Genomic DNA, 16544 nt, shown 5'->3' on the forward strand with positions numbered 1-16544 from the left:
GTCAGCCATTCTGAACTGTTTGATGGAGGTTTGTGGACATTAATTAAAAGTGGTTAGTATATCCCATGGGGACATCAGGTGTCTTTATAGTGACAGGCCAGCAGCGAAATTGTTGGTGAGGTCAAGCTGCCTTGCTGTCACTACTCCTCTTAGATTCTAGTTAGGTCACTTTGTTTCATAGGAGGATCTAATTCAGGGGAAAAGTCATCATTATGTTGTGTTGAATTAAAAAAAAAAATGATTAAAGTATTAAAATTACTTTAAAAATTACTAAATGGTGTTTAGATTAAAGATTATTACAATGATACAATAATAAATGTAGAGTCAACCTCACAAATCATCTAATAGTGTTTTATAATGAAAATCCAATAAACAGTTGTTGTTCAGTCGCCAAATTGTGTCCAACTCTCTGGACCACATGGACCACAGCATGCCAGGCTTCCCTGTCCTTCACTGTCTCCTGGAGTTTGCTCAAACTCAGGTCCATTGAGTCAGCAATGCCATTCAATCATCTCATCCTCTGTCGTGCTTCTTCTGCCCTTAATCTTTCCAAGCATCAGGTTCTTTTCCAGTGAGTTGGCTCTTTGCATCAGGTGGCCCAGTTGGAGCTTTAGCTTCAGCATCAGTCCTTTCAGTGAATGTTCAGGGTTGATGTCCTTTAGGATTGACCAGTTTAATCTCCTTGCAGTCCAGGGGACTCTCAAGAGTCTTCTCCAACACCACAGTTCAAAAGCATCAGTTCTTCAGCACTCAACCTTCTTTATGATCCAACTCTCCCATTTGTACATGACTATTGGAAAAGCCATGGCTTTGACTATACAGACCTTTGTTGGCAAAGTGATATCTCTGCTTTTTACTATGCTGTGTAGGTTTGTCATAGCTTTGCTTCCAAGGATCCAGCGTCTTTTAATTTCATGGTTGCACTCACCATCCACAGTGATTTTGGAATCCAAGAAAATAAAATCTGTCACTGTTTCCACTTTTCCCCCTTCTATTTGCCATGGGGTGATGGGACCAGAGGCCATGATCTTAGTTTTCTGAATGGTGAGTTTTAAACATGCTTTTTTACTCCTTCTTTCACCCTTAACAGTGAAGATTCTTAACATACACATATGCGTAGTACTCCTCATTGCCCCAGCTCTGACCCTAGTTTCAGATGCAATTGGGCAGAGATGGAGTTCTTGCATTGCATTTTATAAAAATTCCATTAGTGATTCTGTGGCGTACCCTTGGTTTCAATCATGAGTTTCAAACCCCTGTATCTTATAAATGAGGAAATTGAATTTTACAAGGGACTGTGTGTAGCTTGTGGCAACTTTGGACTTTATTTTGTATTTTCTTGATGTTTTGATATAACCCCTATCAACAACTCAGGTTGAGTTAACTTAAAGTCAAAAGAAAAAACAGACTGAATCAGATCCATGGTTCTACTCTTTACAGATACAAATTTCAGTGAAATAATATTTGAACGGATCTGCCATCAAAGGAAGGTAGTAACTTAGAATTTTTAAACTCACATAATATGAGCATGGATTGAGTTCTGCCTTGTTCTCACAGTCCATCTCTGAAGTAGATAATCTTATTATACATATTTCACTTTGGAAAAAAACTAAGGCAGAGAATGGTTATAAGGCTTGCTTAAGATCATACACTTGTAAGCGACAGAATTATATTTTATTTAAGGCAGTAGTGTTTTAGAATCTTTGTGTTTAATTCCTAAGTCTTATTTTCTCTCATTATGCCTTACTTTTTCTCTCTTCAGAGAGGCAGAAACACATTCCTGTTGTATATTGTAGTTGATATGCATGTCCACTCTCACACTAGGGCATAGCCACTGCTAGTCTTGGCACTTCAGTCCTCAGTCTTGAACAGTCCACACTATCACTTGATAACAAATGTGGGTTTTTTTCTCAGTGAACATTTTACCTACAAACTCTTCATTGTTGCTTTGTACCCATGGTTTCTATGGAAAGTTTAGAAGACTGTCTGTACCATGTAGAAAAAAGGAAATGCAATTTCCCAGAGGCAGTATCTATCTTATTAGATATTCTCCTTCTATGTGTCTAAGTTTCCTGACTATCAAAATCTTATCCTTTCTTTATAATCTACAATGAGGTGCTCACAAATCTAACAACTTGGCCTCTAAAGTATTTTGGTTTTATTTATTTAGGATTTCTGAAAGTAATTTTTATTTAGGGCACTTCAAAGTAATTTTACTTCTTAAACAATAAAAATAAAATTTCTCTGTATCCTGAAATTTCACTGAAAAATAAACAGCAGTCTTGTACATTATGATCAAATGAATGTGAAATTCATGGCACTCTCCAGTGTCCTTAATCATCCTACTCTGATTGCCAATATTTCATCATATCCTATTTGTCTTTCTATGAATAGGAAAAAAATATTGTGTGTAGAGGGCAGGGAGGTTGTTATGTCATTGTATATTACCATATGGTAACCCAGAATTAAAATCATGGGTAAATAAATGCTGGACATTTAGCTTCATAGTGTCTTTAGTTTAAGGACTAAGACTGCATACATTTCTTTTGAAGTCAGTCAGTTCAGTTCAGTCGCTCAGTCATGTCCAACTCTTTGCGACCCCATGAATCACAGCACGCCAGGCCTCCCTGTCCATCACCAACTCCCGGAGTTCACTCAGACTCACGTCCATCGAGTCAGTGATGCCATCCAGCCGTCTCATCCTCTGTCGTCCCCTTCTCCTCCTGCCCTCAATCTCTCCCAGCATCAGAGACTTTTCCAATGAGTCAACTCCTCACATGAGGTGGCCAAAGTACTGGAGTTTCAGCTTCAGCATCATTCCCTCCAAAGAAAAACCAGGGCTGATCTCCTTCAGAATGAACTGGTTGGATCTCCTTGCAGTCCAAGGGGTTCTCAAGAGTCTTCTCCAACACCACAGTTCAAAAGCATCAATTAAGTACTTCATTTAATTAAGTGCTTATTTTACCATCTGACTTGGACATTTGTCTAAATAACTGTTATGTATTGAAAAGTGCACCAACTTTGCTAGATTCAGTATTATTGGTAATCAAAATAAATTGCAGTTTTTACCTCAAGCATCAAAGTGTTTTTATTAAGACTTTGCAGAACTCTTCAGATTTGCTAAGTGCTTCACATTTGTGCTCACTCAGTCGTGTCCAACTCTTTGCAACCACATGGGCTGTAGCCTGCCAGGCTCCTCTATCCTTGGGATTTTCCAGGCAAGAGTACTGGAGTGGGTGCCATTTCCTTCTCCTAGAAAGTGCTTCACATTCCTGACTAGCTTTTTTACTCCCCTCTGAGATAAGCAAGCATTTTTGCTATATGAGTTATTGTTAATACTTATGCCCAGAGTAAATGCACATTCATAATAAGAGCTTTCAGGTTAAGAGTTCTTAAGTCTATTTTTGGGTCCACTATACTCCCTTTCTTCCTTTTCTTCTAGGTAAATTCACCTTTACAAATCAATATGAGTTTCATTTCTATGTTTAGCTTAATTCATCAACATTTTATATGGATATGAGAGAATTTAATAATAAAGATATGGTTCAGACTTTTTTCTCAGATACCTAAAGAAATATACCCCTGTGTTTACCCTCCTGTGAAATGATGCCATCAAAAATCTTAGTGAGTCACACATTATTACAAACAACTTGTAGCAACAATTAAATTAGTTCTTTGCATTGTCAATTTAATGTCAGTGGAGAGAGCAATGAGAGAAACAATCTTTTATGCCCAATTAGAATGGCACCCCACTCCAGTAGTCTTGCCTGGAAAATCCCATGGATGGAGGAGCCTGGTGGGCTGCAGTCCATGGGGTCGCTAAGAGTTGGACACGACTGAGCGACTTCACTTTCACTTTTCACTTTTATGCATTGGAGAAGGAAATGGCAACCCACTCCAGCGTTCTTGCCTGGAGAATCCCAGGGACGGGGGAGCCTGGTGGGCTGCCATCTATGGGGTCACACAGAGTCGGACACGACTGAAGGGACTTAGCTGCAGAATTTGAGTACAACATACCTACTGACTACTCAAAAACCAGGAACTCCCCATTACATTCATATGAGATACATATTTTTATATCTATTTTTAAATACGGAAAACTGCAGCAGGAAATGCTTAGCAGTGGTGCTTGACGTTGTGATATGGTATGTTCATTGCAGAATAAGGACTCGTACTTTCTCTACTGTTTTGAGTCATATAACTGCTCACTGGAAATTTTTTTTTTGAGATATTTTGATAGTGAGAATGGATAACTCATCATTTCCTATGCATGCAGGGTATTAACTGTCATTTCCAGGCAAAAGATATTAACTGACTAAACCCAGTTCATATCTAGTTGTTTAACAGGTGAAAAAAGTGAAAATATTAGTCATTCAGTCATGTCCAACTCTTTGCAACCCCACGAACTGTAGCCCACCAGGCTGCTCTGTCCATGGAATTCTCCAGGCAAGAATACTGGAGTGAGTAGTCATTCCCTTCTCAAAGGGATCTTCCTGACCCAGGGATCGAACTCCAGTCTCCTACATTGCAGTCAGATTCTTTACCATCTGAGCCATGTTTAATAGGAAACATGGAAACATAAAGACCTAGACCTAGAGATAATTCAATGACTTTTAAAATTATTTACTCCATTCACTCCATCATATTCTCTGAACATTGTTTTCATATCTGGAGGAAGTTAAATGTTACTTTTTGAGTTCTAAATTCTCTCCTACATTTTTTATAGTATAAGAACTACTGAAAAATTGAAAGAGTCAGAGATAAAGGAAAAAATGTAAGGCAGCATGATGTAGCCACAAGCTTATTCAGACGTATATTAAAACCATAATTTCCTGATTGGTTACATTTAAGAGACCCTTGGCCACCATACTTCTTATCACTAAACTGAAAGTAAGCACCAACCAAACATTTACAATCTCAAAATACATGTTGTATGGATCTTGGAAATTTACCAAGAGATTTATCTTTTGCAACTGTGGAACTCATGACTATTTTCATGAAGTTTTTGTACAATATGAGGACAATATGGAAGTCTAAAATATCCTTTGTCAGTTCTGCCTTATATAATGCTTTACTATTCTCCTACTGTCTTAGGGAAAAAAAACCAGACAGTCCTAAATTGGCAAAAGACTAAAGAAGACTAGTCTTTAACCTCAAAACTTTAAGAAATATGGTTATATTAAGCCTTTCTAAAACTCTTCTCATTAGTATCTCTTAGTATATGGAAGAGGATCTTGCAAGAAATTTAATTTTAACTGAATTCTATTTTCAATCAATATTCTCTCTAAAATCAATGTTCCCATAAGGAAAGATTGACTCCCCGCTGAATGACTTGAAAATACAGGGCTAAAGGACCATTTATGGCACATTTTGAGTGACTTTCCTAGTGTATTACTACTTAACTGAAATCCTCAAAATTTAATGAGGTAAGTTTGCTGCTGCTGCTACTGCTGCTGCTGCTAAGTCACTTCAGTCGTGTCCGACTCTGTGTGACCCCATAGACGGCAGCCCACCAGGCTCCCCCGTCCCTGGGATTCTCCAGGCAAGAACACTGGAGTGGGTTGCCATTTCCTTCTCCAATGCATAAAAGTGAAAAGTGAAAGTGAAGTCGCTCAGTCGTGTCCAACTTTTAGCAACCCCATGGACTGCAGCCCACCAGGCTCCCCCATCCATGGGATTTTCCAGACAAGAGTACTGGAGTGGGGTGCCATTGCCTTCTTAAACATATTTCATAGTATCTAAGGCTCAGTGAATATTACCTGCCCAAGTTAACGCATGCAGTATCTTATTCCGTATCCCATATAAACTTTCAAATATATTTTGCTGCCTCACAAGGACTTCTTTGGAATTAAAACTTCATCTATGACTTTAATTGCCTGCTGGCATTTTATGTAGTGCTAGGGGTTGGAGGATGTGTTTTCAAGTGCAGAGCTGATGTGGCCTCTTGCCTTATATTAGACATCCAGCTAACCCAAGCTTTGGTTTCTTTTTCCTTCACTACCCCATAGCCTGGCAGGCAGCCAAAAGAGGAATAAAAGACAATGCCCCATTATTCTATCAAAGCATAAATAATAGAAGAGACTAAAGAGGAAATAAGATAATGTGGGAATGCTGGAGTCCCCATTCAGTCAGTCACAAGGTCGTGGCCCCCCAAAAGGGCAGAAGTGTCCATGGCCCTGCTCTCTCCTACTACATGTGAACTGAAACATTTCCAGCAGAAAGAGATAGCATCAAAATTTCCATTTTTATCTCTCTTTGTGTGCCTAGTCCCTCAGTCCTGTCTATCTCTTTGCAACCCCATGGACTGTAGCCCACCAGGCTCCTCTGTCCATGATCCCATGGGATTTCCCAAGCAAGAATACTGGAATGGGTTGCCATTTCCTTCTCCAGAGGATCTTTCTAGCCCAGGGATCAAAACTGCATCTCCTGCATTGGCAGGTGAATTCTTTACCACTGAGCCACCAGGGAAGCCTGTCTATATACATGCATTTCACTTCAGTTTAGTTCAATTCAGTCACTCAGTCGTGTCCAACTCTTTGCAACCCCATGAACCACAGCACGCCAGGCCTCCCTGTCCATCAGCAACTCCCAAAGTCCACCCAAACCCATGTCCATCGAATTGGTGATGCTATCCAACCATCTCATCCTCTGTCGTTCCCTTCTCCTCCTGCCCTCAATCTTTCCCAGCATCAGGGTCTTTTCAAATGAGTCAGCTCTTCACACCAGGTGGCCAAAGTAATAGAGTTTCAGCTTCAACATCAGTCCTTCCAATGAACACCTAGGACTGATCTCCTTTAGGATGGAATGGTTGGACCTCCTTGCAGTCCAAGGGACTCTCGAGAGTCTTCTCCAACACCACAGTTCAAAAGCATCAATTCTTCGGCACTCAGCTTTCTTCACAGTCCAACTCTCACATCCATACATGACCACTGGAAAAACCATAGCCTTGACAGGACAGACCTTGTTGGCAAAGTAATGTTTCTGCTTTTTAATATGCTGTCTAGGTTGGTCATAACTTTCCTTCCAAGGAGTAAGCGTCTTTTAGCATTTCACTTAATTTGTTTAATATCATGGTTTTTTTTTAATCATTGTTTCAAAGGTGAAGGGAAGTCCTATTTCTCAAGTTTCTGCTTCTGCCCATACTGTTACCACATTACCCACCTAAAGGAAACGCCTAAATCACCCACCTAAAGGAAATGCTTTGAACCATGATGCTGAATACATGCCAGTGGCATCCTGCTTTTGTGCACATTCAGTGTTGTTACATTTATTTTGATCCACTGATCCACTGACATAATGGTGGTTCCCATATTTGCTATTGCCCAAATGAAAGGCTATCTTCTATTTTTCACTGCCAATATTAGGATTTCCTGTTTTGGTAGAGGGTTTCTTCGGAGAGTCATTTGAAGAAATGCTAAAGATATCAAATCAAAACTTTTAAGAAGTCCATCTATTCATTTTTCTTTCTTTCCTTCTTCAAACCCCAAAACTGCTGACAAATGTCCTTCTGAGATGTGGGGCTTAGAGCCCTCCTCTCCTCTTCTAACTCTTTATTAAGGTTAGCCCAGGGGGAAGCTTACTTTGCTGAGAGCTGTGAACAAGGAATAAAGAAAAATAACTATTCTCATGGTTATGACCCTGATTACCTGCACAGGTATCAATGGCAGGTTTGCTGAGAGTGGCAATTCCACACTGCCAGGGTCCCAGTCGTAAATACCTGTGATCCTGGTGCCCTTCTGTGCTGTGTTCCAGGCATGCTATAAAGTAGAAATCATAGAAAATGCCCTTTTAAACTGGGAAGTATTAATAATTCCTCATATTGCCTCTCAGTTTTCAAATTTGTTATACATATGCCTACATTTGGAAAACCTAAAGTCCTATGAATTCTTTCATGTATGAGTTATTATACATGGCTATTGTTTTTATTTTCCAAATGTGCAACTCTGTTAGAGCACTTTATGTATCCTTTCAAATGACACCACATTCCAAGATTATGATATATTGGCTATGTCTGCCATTCCTACCCACTTCACTTTTCCTACCTCCTTTATCCCCTTTTAAATTTACATTAGTTGAGCTATAGTTGATGTATAACATTGAATAAATTTAAAGTGTACCATGTGTTGATTTGATACATTTATATACTGCAATGTGATTTCCACTGTAGCATTAGTAACATCTCTATCCCATCTCTTAGTAACTCTAAAGCAAAGGCACATTTAGAAGACACTGCTGGATTTAGTTCCCTACCTTCTTTCAAGGAGATCTGGTAACAAATTTATAGTAGTGGGGAAAATCTCACAAAAAAGTTAAAGAATCTTCTAAAATGATACTTAAAAGCAACTTGAATGCTTAACAGCACTGCACTTACAGAAATAACACAGAAGAGTAGTTGAGAGAGAGGATTGAACTCTCTTCGGCCACTCAGTAGCTATGTGGCTGGGCAACAATCCAGAACTCACCATTTTTTTGAGTCCCTGTCACTTCCTGGGGACTTTCACATATATTCTACATTTATCCTCACACCAGCCCTAGGAGTAAACCCTACTGTCCCCCATTTACAGAAGAGCAAACATCTTCAGAGGAGGGACTTGTCTAAGGATTCAGCTCACACTTGGCACATGAGGATTAGAACCCAGGTTTACTAACCTCAGGGTTAAGACTCTTCTCTCCACTTTACTGATTAGAGGGTCGCCTCCAGAGCTTCTTCCAATATTCATTTAAACCCAAGTAAGACGGTAGGTGTTGCAAGAGGGCATCAGAGGGCATGAAACCATACTCACAGAAAACTAGTCAATCTAATCACACTGGGACCACAGCCTTGTCTAACTCAATGAAACTAAGCCATGCCCATGGGGCAACCCAAGACGGGCGGGTCATGGTGGAGAGATTTGACAGAATGTGGTCCACTGGAGAAGGGAATGGCAAACCACTTCAGTATTCTTGCCTTGAGAACCCCATGAACAGTATGAAAAGGCAAAATGATAGGATACTGTAAGAGAAACTCCCCAGGTCAGTAGGTGCCCAATATGCTACTGGAGATCAGTGGAGAAATAACTCCAGAAAGAATGAAGGGATGGAGCCAAAGCAAAAACAATACCCAGCTGTGGATGTGACTGGTGATAGAAGCAAGGTCTGATGCTGTAAAGAGCAATATTGCATAGGAACCTGGAATGTCAGGTCCATGAATCAAGGCAAATTGGAAGTGGTCAAACAAGAGATGGCAAGAGTGAATGTCGACATTCTAGGAATCAGCGAACTGATTTAAATTTTATCTCATTTTATTTTTTTTTATCTCATTTTAAAATTATAAAAAAGCTGACTGATGCATAACTCTCCAGACAAGTAACTGTAATAATTTGTATTTTAACCGAAATGCTCATTCTTTATAAATGCCTTAACCTCCTTCCTTAAATCAATCAACTTAAAAAAAAATATTGACTGAAAATATTGCTCAAAATAATGGTTTAAATAAAGTTTTGTTCTCTTCCAGTAGTAGATAGATTTCTAACCTGTGTAATGCTTTCAAACCTCTAAAATTTCCATAAATTAAAAAAGACACATCCATAAAATTATATTTATTTTTACCACATCAATCTCTAAACTGAGCCCAAAAGTAATCAAGCCCAAGAGTAAGGTCTAGAGTTTTTTTCCCAGTTAGAGAGAGCAGACTCTCAGTAACAAAAATTCGTAAAAACTTCAAGTAAATCTTACATACATGCACTCAGTGAATACCTCCCTCCCCCAGCAGCAACACTAATTTATTTCTATTTAAAACATTTCACAGTGGTTAACACTTGGCATATTTGTATAACTGTGTAACTTGGCCCATAGATCCTGGAGCCAGACTACTGGAGTTTGAATCCTGGCTTTGCTGTTTGCTAGCTGTGTAACCACAAGCAAGTTTATTAGTGTACTTCAATGTTAAACAGAGGTATCCTAAAGCTAAAATAATTTAATATCTGTAAAGCATTTAGAAAAGGGCCTGGGGCACACTGAGGCATAATAAGAGTTTTAGCAGTTATTTTTTTTGGATAGTGAGATTAAGAAAAGATGGGAAATTTTTTTCCTTTTTTTAATTTTAAAAATAATCAGTTTGAAGTTGCTCAACTCTTCATCTACAAACATATTCTACAAATATGTTTCATGTTACCCTTAACAAACTCTTTTTCATAATGTCAAACTGTACGCAGTGATTCTTAGCCTGATTTTACCTGACCAATATGCTGAAAAATATTGTGATTTTCCCTGAAAACCACAACTTCCTTAGAATTCTAGTCACTCCCTTCCTCTCAAGACCCCCTTCTTTTATTTGATAGAATTTTTTGAAATCACAGAAATTACCCTTCGTCCCTACACAAATACTAAATCCACCTAGAAGGTGAGTAGAATTGGAAGTGGGAATGGTATCCAGTTCCTCATTGTACTTTTTACCTGATTCTTGCAATTCTTGGCCATGAGGATAATGCTTTAGTTTTTCTCTATATAATAATTTTATATTAAGGTAAATTTTGCTTACATTTAATATGCAATTAAATATGTTTTGATAAATGTATACACCATTGTAGCCATTACTCCAATCATGATATAGAGCACCCCATCACCCCTTTGGAATTCCTTCCTATACAGCCCTGTCATCCTTTTTCCCTTAGGCAATCACTATGTTGATTGCTATCAAAAGTATTCTATTTTACCTATCTGTGGAAAAGCAACTGGGTGTGTACTGACTTTATATTGTTGTTCAGTCACTAAGTTATGTTTGACTCTTTGAGACCCCGTGGACTATAGCATGCCAGGCTTTCTTGTCCTTCACTATCTCCCAGAGTTTGCTCAAACTCATGTCCATTGTGTTGATGATGCCATCCAAACATCTCATCCTCTGTCGTACCCTTCTCCTCCTGCCATCCATCTTTCTCAGCATCACAGTTTTTTCCAATAAATTGGCTCTTTGCATCAGGTGGCCAAAGTATTGGAGCCTCAGCTTCAGCATCTGTCCTTGCAGTGAATATTCAGTGTTGATTTCCTTTAGGATTGACTGGTTGATCTCCTTGTAGTCCAAGGGACTCTCAAGAGCCTTCTCCAACACCACAGTTTGAAAGCATCAATTCTTCGGCACCTAGCCTTCTTTATAGTCCAACTCTCACTTCCATACACCACTACTGGGAAACCATAGCTTTGACTATAATGCACCTCTGTCGGCAAAGTGACTTCTCTGCTTTTTAAAACACTATCTAGGTTTGTCATAATTTTCCTTCAAGGAGCAAGCATCATTTAATTTCATGGCTACAGTCACTGTCTGCAGTGATTCTGGAACCCAAAAAAAGAAAATCTGTCACTGCCTCCACTTTTTTCCCGTCTATATGCCATGCAGTGATGGGACCAGGTGCCATGATCCTAATTTTTTGAATATTGAGTTTTAAGCCAGCTTTTTCACTCTCTTTTTCACCTTGTCAAGAGGCTCTTTAGTTTAGACTTGATATTGGTGAACACTAATATCATAAGGAACAGTAAAAGGAAATACATATGAAGTATAATAAGGCCAGTTAGTTCAATTCAGTAAAATAAATATATTTTGGGTGCCTACCTTATTCAGACAAGAAGGTGTAAATAAAACATGGTCCTTACTATCAAGGAGTTTACATTCAAGTCAAGGAGACTAAAGAGATTGACTACATTTGAAATGTCACAGGACAGATGCATGGAGACCGGGGTGGAGACTCTATGATGGGAAGAGCTGGATGTCTCTCTGTTTAAGGTCTGGAGAAAGCGAGACATGTCAGAATCTCAATCATAAGCTTGAGAAGGCCATGACTTAGGGGTAGGGACAAGCCAGATGTAGACTGAATCTTACTAAAACTGCAACTGAGCTTCAACCTAGCTCAAACCCTGACCAAACTGAAGTCATCCTATCTGCTCACCTTTCTGCTTAACAAAGTAAAGGGGGGACCTTATGTGATGGAAAATAACATTGTGTGTAGTCTCTCCTATTATTTTGTATATGGTGTCATGCAAAATAAAAAGGACTAGATTTACAAAGAGTCAAGAAAATATAATCAGTAATCAAGAGGAAAAGCAGACAAGCAGATCTGTGAATTATTTGGGTATTGTAGTTAACACACAAGGATATTAATAAAACTATAAATAATATATTGAAAGTGAAAGAAAGATGGCCAAAGGAGATGGAGTCAAAAATTGAAATGAACTTTAAAATATTTTTTAAAATATAATATTAAATATAACTCTCCTGTATTGCAGTCAGACTCTTTACCATCTGAGCCACTGTCTAAGCCACCATATTACATTATATAATATTAAAATATATATTAAAATAGGTCTGAAAATATATTAAAATAGGTTAGGGTTAGGGTTCGGTTTATTAAAAATATGTCTCTGATAGATAAATTTAGAAGTAGATTGGCCACAGCAGAACACAAGAGAAGCAAACTAGAATATAGATCAATAGAACACATAGAGGTTGAGGCACAGAGAGGAAAAGAATACATAGGATGCTTAAGAGAATAAGAGACACGTGGGACACATATAAAGGTCTACCTTATGTATCAACATAAGTGAAATCCCAGAAAGAATAAAGAGCAAGAATGCCCATAATCAATGAAATAAATCAGCCCAGTAACAAGCTATACAGTAATGAGAATAAACAACCTACAACTACATGCAACATTATATGTGAATATCACAAACATAAAGTTGAGTTTAAATAAAAGGCAGATAGAAATGAATACATGTGGTACAATTCCATTTATAACAAATTATACAAACAGATAAAACCATTCTGTGAAAACTCTGGATTGTGATAACCTTTGGGGAGGTAGCAATGACTGGAAGGGAGTATAATGGGGGACTTCTGCATCTGAAGCCATTCTGTTTCTTGAGCTAGTTGCCAGTTACCAGTTACATTCGTGCATCCACTTTTGAAAATTCATTGTACATTTTTGATGGGTACATTATCTTCTATGGATTTTATTGAGGTTGCATGTGTGCGTGCTCAGTTGCTCAGTCACATCCAACTCTTTGGGACCCTATGGACTGTAGCTCGCCAGGCTCCTCTGTCCATGGGATTTTCCAGGCAAGAATAGTAAAGTGGGTTGCCACTTCCTCCTCCAGGGGATCTTCTGACTCAGGGATCAAACCCACATCTCCTGGGTCTCTTGCAATGGCAAGTGAATTCTTTACCACTTCAGTTCAGTTCAGTCTCTCAGCCGTGTCTGACTCTTTGCGACCCTATGGACTGCAGCACGCCAGGCCTCCCTGTCCATCACCACTTAGTCACCTGGAAAACTCCATTATTGAGGTTACTAAGGCTTCATTTGTTACTAGTTAAGTAACTAATTAAGCTTCTCAGGTGGTTCAGTGGTAAAGAATCCACCTGCCAATGCAGGAGATAAGGGTCCCATGCCTTGGTCAGGAAGATCCCATGGAGAAGGAAGTGGCAATCCACTCCAGTATGCCTGCTGGGAAAATCCTATAGACAAAGGAGCCTAGTGAGATATAGTTTGTGGGGTTGCAAAGAGTCAGATGTGACTGAGCACATACACACAAAGTAACTAATTAGAAAAAGAGAGTAGAACTCAAAAAATCTGTGATATGTATGCAGCTGCTGCTAAGTCGCTTCAGTCGTGTCCAACTCTATGCGACTCCATAGACAGCAGCCCACCAGGCTACTCTGTCTCTGGGATTCTCCAGGCAAGAATACTGGAGTGGGTTGCCATTTCCTTCTCCAATGCACACATGCATGCTAAGTCGCTTCAGTCATGTCCAGCTGTGTTACCGTATGGACAGCAGCCCACCAGACTCCTCTGTCCACAGGATTCTCCAGGCAAGAATACTGGATATATATCCATCTACATTATATATATATACCATTACATTATATATATACACCATCTATATTATAGATATGTATATATATAATGGTATATATACCTTTATATTATATATGTAAATTCATATCTAAAAAGCCTCTTGATGAAGGTGAAAGAGGAGAGTGAAAAAGTTGGCTTAAAACTCAACATTCAGAAAGCGAAGATCATGGCATCTGGTCCCATCATTTTATGGGAAATAGATGGAGAAACAGTGGAAACAGTGTCAGACTTTATTTTTTGGGGCTCCAAAATCACTGCAGATGGTGACTGCAGCCATGAAATTTAAAGACGCTTACTCCTTGGAAGAAAAGTTATGACCAATCTAGATAACATATTGAAAAGCAGAGACGTTACTTTGCCAACAGAGGTCCATTTAGTCAAGGCTATGGTTTTTCCAGTGGTCATGTATGGATGTGAGAGTTGGACTGTGAAGAAAGCTGAGCGCCAAAGAATTGATGCTTTTGAACTGTTGGAGTTCAAAGTGTTGGAGAAGACTCTTGAGAGTCCCTTGGACTGCAAGGAGATCCAACCAGTCCATTCTGAAGGAGATCAGCCCTGGGATTTCTTTGGAAGGAATGATGCTAAAGCTGAAACTCCAGTACTTTGGCCACCTCATGCGAAGAGTTGACTCATTGGAAAAGACTCTGATGCTGGAGGGATTGGGGGCAGGAGGAGAAGGGGACAACAGAGGATAAGATGGCTGGATGGCATCACTGACCTGATGGACATGAGTCTGAGTGAACTCCAGGAGTTGTTGATGGACACGGAGGGAGGCCTGGCATGCTGTGATTCATGGGGTCGCAAAGAGTCGGACACGACTGAGCGATTGAACTGAACTGAAATTCATATCTATCCTGTCACATATTATAGGACTCTCTGCTGCTTATGAACAATTTAGAAGACTGTCATTTAAGCTAAATTAAAAAATTTTTAATCACAAATTAAATTTAGGCTAAATATAATTAATGTCCCAATATGAATGAGCCGTATGTCTTTATCTCACTTGGACGTAAAACATACACTCTTAAACACTATTAACACTATTAAGTTGTGATTCTTAGTAAATGAGTTACAGAATTCTATTTAAAGCATAGCAAATTCTCTAAAATTTTTCACTTTTAGGGAAAAATGGCATTTTCTATCCCAGCTTCTTTAATCAAGAAACACATCTGGTGTTATATAATTTTTAAAAGTGTAAGTATTACTAGGAATCATTGACTCAATAGACATAAGTTTGAACAAACTCTGGGAGAAAGTTAAGGACAGGGAAGCCTGGCATTCTGCAGTCCATGGGATTGCAAAGAGTTAGACATGACTTAGCAACTGAACAACAATAACAATTACTAGGAATTATATAGCAACAATAATTTGAAGTACCATCACTGTGGTTTCCCTGATGACTTCTATTTCTCTTAGCATATATTTAATGCAACCCCAGGGTCAAGGTAGTTTCAGTGAAATGTGTTCTATTACCAGTCAAGGCTCACAGATGTGGAATTGTTCATCCTAAGGGCATATGTGTATTTGATGTAAAACATTTGCTTTTAAAAGGTACATTAATGTGAACTCTAATATTAAAAATGTTCAGTTGCTCAGTTGGTTCTGACTCTGCAACCCCATGGTCTGCATGGGATAGGCTTCCCTATTCTTCACCAACTTCCAGAGCTTGCCTAAACTTATGTCCATTGAGTTAGTGATGCCATCCAACCATCTTGTCCTCTTTTGTCCCCATCTCCTCCTGCTGTCAATATTTCTCAGCTTAAAGATCTTTTCCAATCTGTTGGCTCTTCACATCAGGTGGCCAAAGTATTAGAGCTTCAACTTCAGCCTCAGTCCTTCCAATGAATATTCAGGACTGATTTCCTTTAGGATTGACTCGTTTGATCTCCTTAGAGTTCAAGGGACTCTCAAGAGTCTTCTCCAACACCACAGTTTGAAAGCATCAGTTCTTTGGTGCTCAGCCTTCTTTATGGTGCAACTCTCACCTTCATACATGACTACTGGAAAAACCATAGCTTTGACTACATGGACCTCTGTCAGCAAAGTAAGGTGTCTGCTTTTTAATATGCTGTCTAGGTTTGTCATAGCTTTTCCTTCAAGGAGCTAGCATCTTTTAATTTCATGGCTGCAGTCACCATCCACCATCCACCGATTTTGGAGCCCAAGAAAATAGCCTGTCACTGTTTCCATTGTTTCCCCATCTGTTTGTTATGAAGTGATGTGACTGAATGCTGTGATCTTTGTGTTTTGAATGTTGAGTTTTAAACCAGTTTTTAAGAAAAGTTAAATATGTTTGTCAATGTGATGATGTGTATTTAATTCTCTTGTAGGACTGCATCAAAACATGTAAACAAGGACCTTGGTAATATGGAAGAAAACAAAAAGTTAGAAGAAAACAATCACAAAACAGAAGCCTAAGAGAGAAACTGTTCCACTTGTCATCCAGGTGGGTAGGCTGTGTGAGGTTTACAAAGATAATTCCCAGGAAAATATGAAACATTCTAGTGGTGAAAGGGAAGGCCTTGACGTTAACATGCATTATAATTGCAGCTTTAAAAACAGGAAGATATTTTTTCCAAAGAAAACTTTGGTTACTCAGAAAGGTATTCTCAGAAGAATGGAATCTCAATGGACTCCCCATCCTCAAGCAAATCATTATCT

The 16544-nt window shown here is 39.0% G+C and overlaps 1 protein-coding gene across 2 annotated transcripts in view; it reads left to right on the forward strand.

Annotated features, from left to right (window-relative positions):
* The window catches only part of ALCAM (activated leukocyte cell adhesion molecule), a 217962-nt gene extending 201633 nt beyond the window's left edge, over positions 1–16329 (forward strand). For both annotated transcript variants that reach the window (XM_055568024.1, XM_055568025.1), the window contains one exon: positions 16214–16329. In XM_055568024.1, the coding sequence (XP_055423999.1) occupies positions 16214–16301 (88 nt within the window). In that variant the 3' untranslated portion in view covers positions 16302–16329. The remainder of the gene's footprint in view (positions 1–16213) is intronic.
* Positions 16330–16544: the final 215 nt, after the last annotated feature.

The sequence above is a fragment of the Bubalus kerabau genome, chromosome 2 (assembly GCF_029407905.1).
Source record: "Bubalus kerabau isolate K-KA32 ecotype Philippines breed swamp buffalo chromosome 2, PCC_UOA_SB_1v2, whole genome shotgun sequence".
Classification (NCBI taxonomy): Eukaryota; Metazoa; Chordata; class Mammalia; order Artiodactyla; family Bovidae; genus Bubalus; species Bubalus kerabau.